At 46.2% G+C, this 2,500-nt stretch overlaps 1 protein-coding gene across 2 annotated transcripts in view; it reads left to right on the plus strand.

Annotated features, from left to right (window-relative positions):
- ahcyl2b (adenosylhomocysteinase like 2b) overlaps positions 1-2,483 on the plus strand; it is a 31,866-nt gene extending 29,383 nt beyond the window's left edge. For both annotated transcript variants that reach the window (XM_080851515.1, XM_080851516.1), the window contains 5 exons: positions 1-59; positions 351-419; positions 1,544-1,622; positions 1,854-1,974; positions 2,455-2,483. The exon at positions 1-59 is cut by the window's left edge and continues 40 nt beyond it. In XM_080851515.1, the coding sequence (XP_080707641.1) occupies positions 1-59; positions 351-419; positions 1,544-1,622; positions 1,854-1,974; positions 2,455-2,461 (335 nt within the window). In that variant the 3' untranslated portion in view covers positions 2,462-2,483. The remainder of the gene's footprint in view (positions 60-350; positions 420-1,543; positions 1,623-1,853; positions 1,975-2,454) is intronic.
- The last annotated feature ends 17 nt before the right edge of the window (positions 2,484-2,500 follow it).

Consider the following 2,500-nt stretch of genomic DNA (forward strand, 5'->3'; position numbering starts at 1 on the left):
GATCACAGGTGGATCACGTCATCTGGCCTGATGGCAAGAGGATAGTCCTGCTGGCAGAGGTGAGCTAATACACACACACACACACACACACACACACACACACACACACACACACACACACACACACACACACACATAAATACACATTCATACATACATACGCACACAGACACACACAAGCACAGACACACACACACACAGACACTCACACACACACACATACTACATACGCACACACTCAATCTCATAACTTACATGAGTATATACTTGTGTGTGTGTGTGTGTGTGTGTGTGTGTGTGTGTGTGTGTGTGTGAGAGTGTGTAAATGATCTCTCTGCTGATGTCTTCAGGGTCGCCTCCTCAATCTCAGCTGTTCCACTGTGCCCACCTTTGTGTTGTCAATCACTGCCACAACCCAGGTGAGTGTGTGTGTGTGTGTGTGTGTGTGTGTGTGTGTGTGTGTGTGTGTGTGTGTGTGTGTGTGTGTGTGTGTGAGAGTCGGAGTCTGTCTGCGTCTCTGTGTGTGTGTGCCTGAGTGAGTCAGTACGTTTACATGATGGTATTAATTCGACTATAGCTTTAGTCGGACTATGCTATTTGTTGGGGGCAACTGCTTTGATCTCAAAGTACATGGAAGAGAATAATTTGAATCATTGGCCGCGTCTGTTTAAATCAAATGTGGAATGTTTACAAGCGGGCATCTGCTACCGGTGATTATATAGTAAATAAGTTGTGAAATGAAACAAAAACACATCACAGTAGGTATTATTAGTATTGATTGATTCACATCGATATGAATGGATGGCATGACTAACAAGTGGTGGAAAAGTAATATGAAAATATTTGTTCGTGAATTAGCCCGTTCTGTCCAAAAACATTCGCAGTCAATGCTTTTGTAATGTCAACACATTGGTATAGCCGGGCTACGACATAACTATCATCTGAAATATCACGCTTTGTCGCAACAAACCTTTGATCTAAACAGATTATTCAGTATGGAATGGGAATAGATCAGAGCGGGATCTCAAGCATGTGCAAAGGCGCAAAGTCCAGTTGAAAGTCCAATTCACCGCTACATGCGCGCGTAGTCCGATTAGTAACCGAATCAGATCGAGTTAGCTCAGGGTGTTAATCGGATCGTAGTCGGACTGCAATTATTTGAAAAAAGGTGGTTACATGAAATGGATAATTCTATTTCAATCCGACTAAGCCAGTCATTTGAAATCATGTAACCGCACTGAGTGTGTGTGTGTCTGAGTCTGTGTGTGTGTGTGCGCCTGAGTGAGTGTGTGTTTGTCAATCACTGCCACAACCCAGGTGTGTGTCTGTGTGTCTGAGTCTGTGTGTGTGTGTGTGTGTGTGTGTGTGTGTGTGTGTGTGTGTGTGTGTGTGTGTGTGTGTGTGTGTGTGTGTGTGTGTGTGTGTGTGTGTGTGTGTGTGTAGGTTCTGGCTCTGATGGTGTGCGTGCGTGTGCGTGTGTCTGTTGGCTCTGGCTCTGATGGTGTGTGTGTGTGTGTGTGTGTGTGTGTGTGTGTGTGTGTAGGCTCTGGCGCTGATTGAACTGTACAACGCTCCTGAGGGACGATACAAGCAGGACGTCTACCTGCTGCCCAAAAAGATGGGTAAGATTTCACACACTCACACACACACACACACACACACACACACACACACACACACACACACGACACACACACGACACACACACACACGACACACACAGACTCAGACACTCACACACTCACACACACACACACTCTCATGCACAGGCATGTGTGCAAGGTAATCTTCTACATTTGTGACTGTGTGTGTGTGTGTGTGTGTGTGTGTGTGTGTGTGTGTGTGTGTGTCAGATGAGTACGTGGCCAGTCTTCACCTGCCCACGTTTGATGCCCACCTGACGGAGCTCTCGGATGAACAGGCCAAATACCTCGGCCTCAACAAGAACGGACCCTTCAAGCCAAACTACTACAGGTGTGTTTCACTCACACACACACACACACACGCACTCAACACACACACTCAACACCCACCCACACACACACACACACACACTCTACACACACGCCTTAACAAACACACACACACTCTACACACACGCCTTAACAAACACACACACACTCTACACACACACCTTTACAAACACACACACACTCTACACACACACCTTAACAAAAACACACACACTCTATCACATACACACCACACAACTCACACACACTCTCAAAGGCACAGATTTTCGCCCCTTGTTCATATACATAGCATGTGTCTGTATTTGTTATTTATATATTTATGTTGGTGAACACGACTGATTAATGTGTGTGTGTGTGTGTGTGTGTGTGTGTGTCTGTGTGTCTGTGTCTGTGTCTGTGTCTGTGTGTCTGTGTCTGTGTCTGTGTCTGTGTGTCTGTGTCTGTGTCTGTGTCTGTGTCTGTGTCTGTGTGTCTGTGTCAGGTATTAAGCGAGCGGAGAGGATGAGGAGGAGGAGGAGGAGGAGGAG

The sequence above is a fragment of the Sprattus sprattus genome, assembly GCF_963457725.1.
Source record: "Sprattus sprattus genome assembly, chromosome: 14".
Lineage (NCBI taxonomy): Eukaryota > Metazoa > Chordata > Actinopteri > Clupeiformes > Clupeidae > Sprattus > Sprattus sprattus.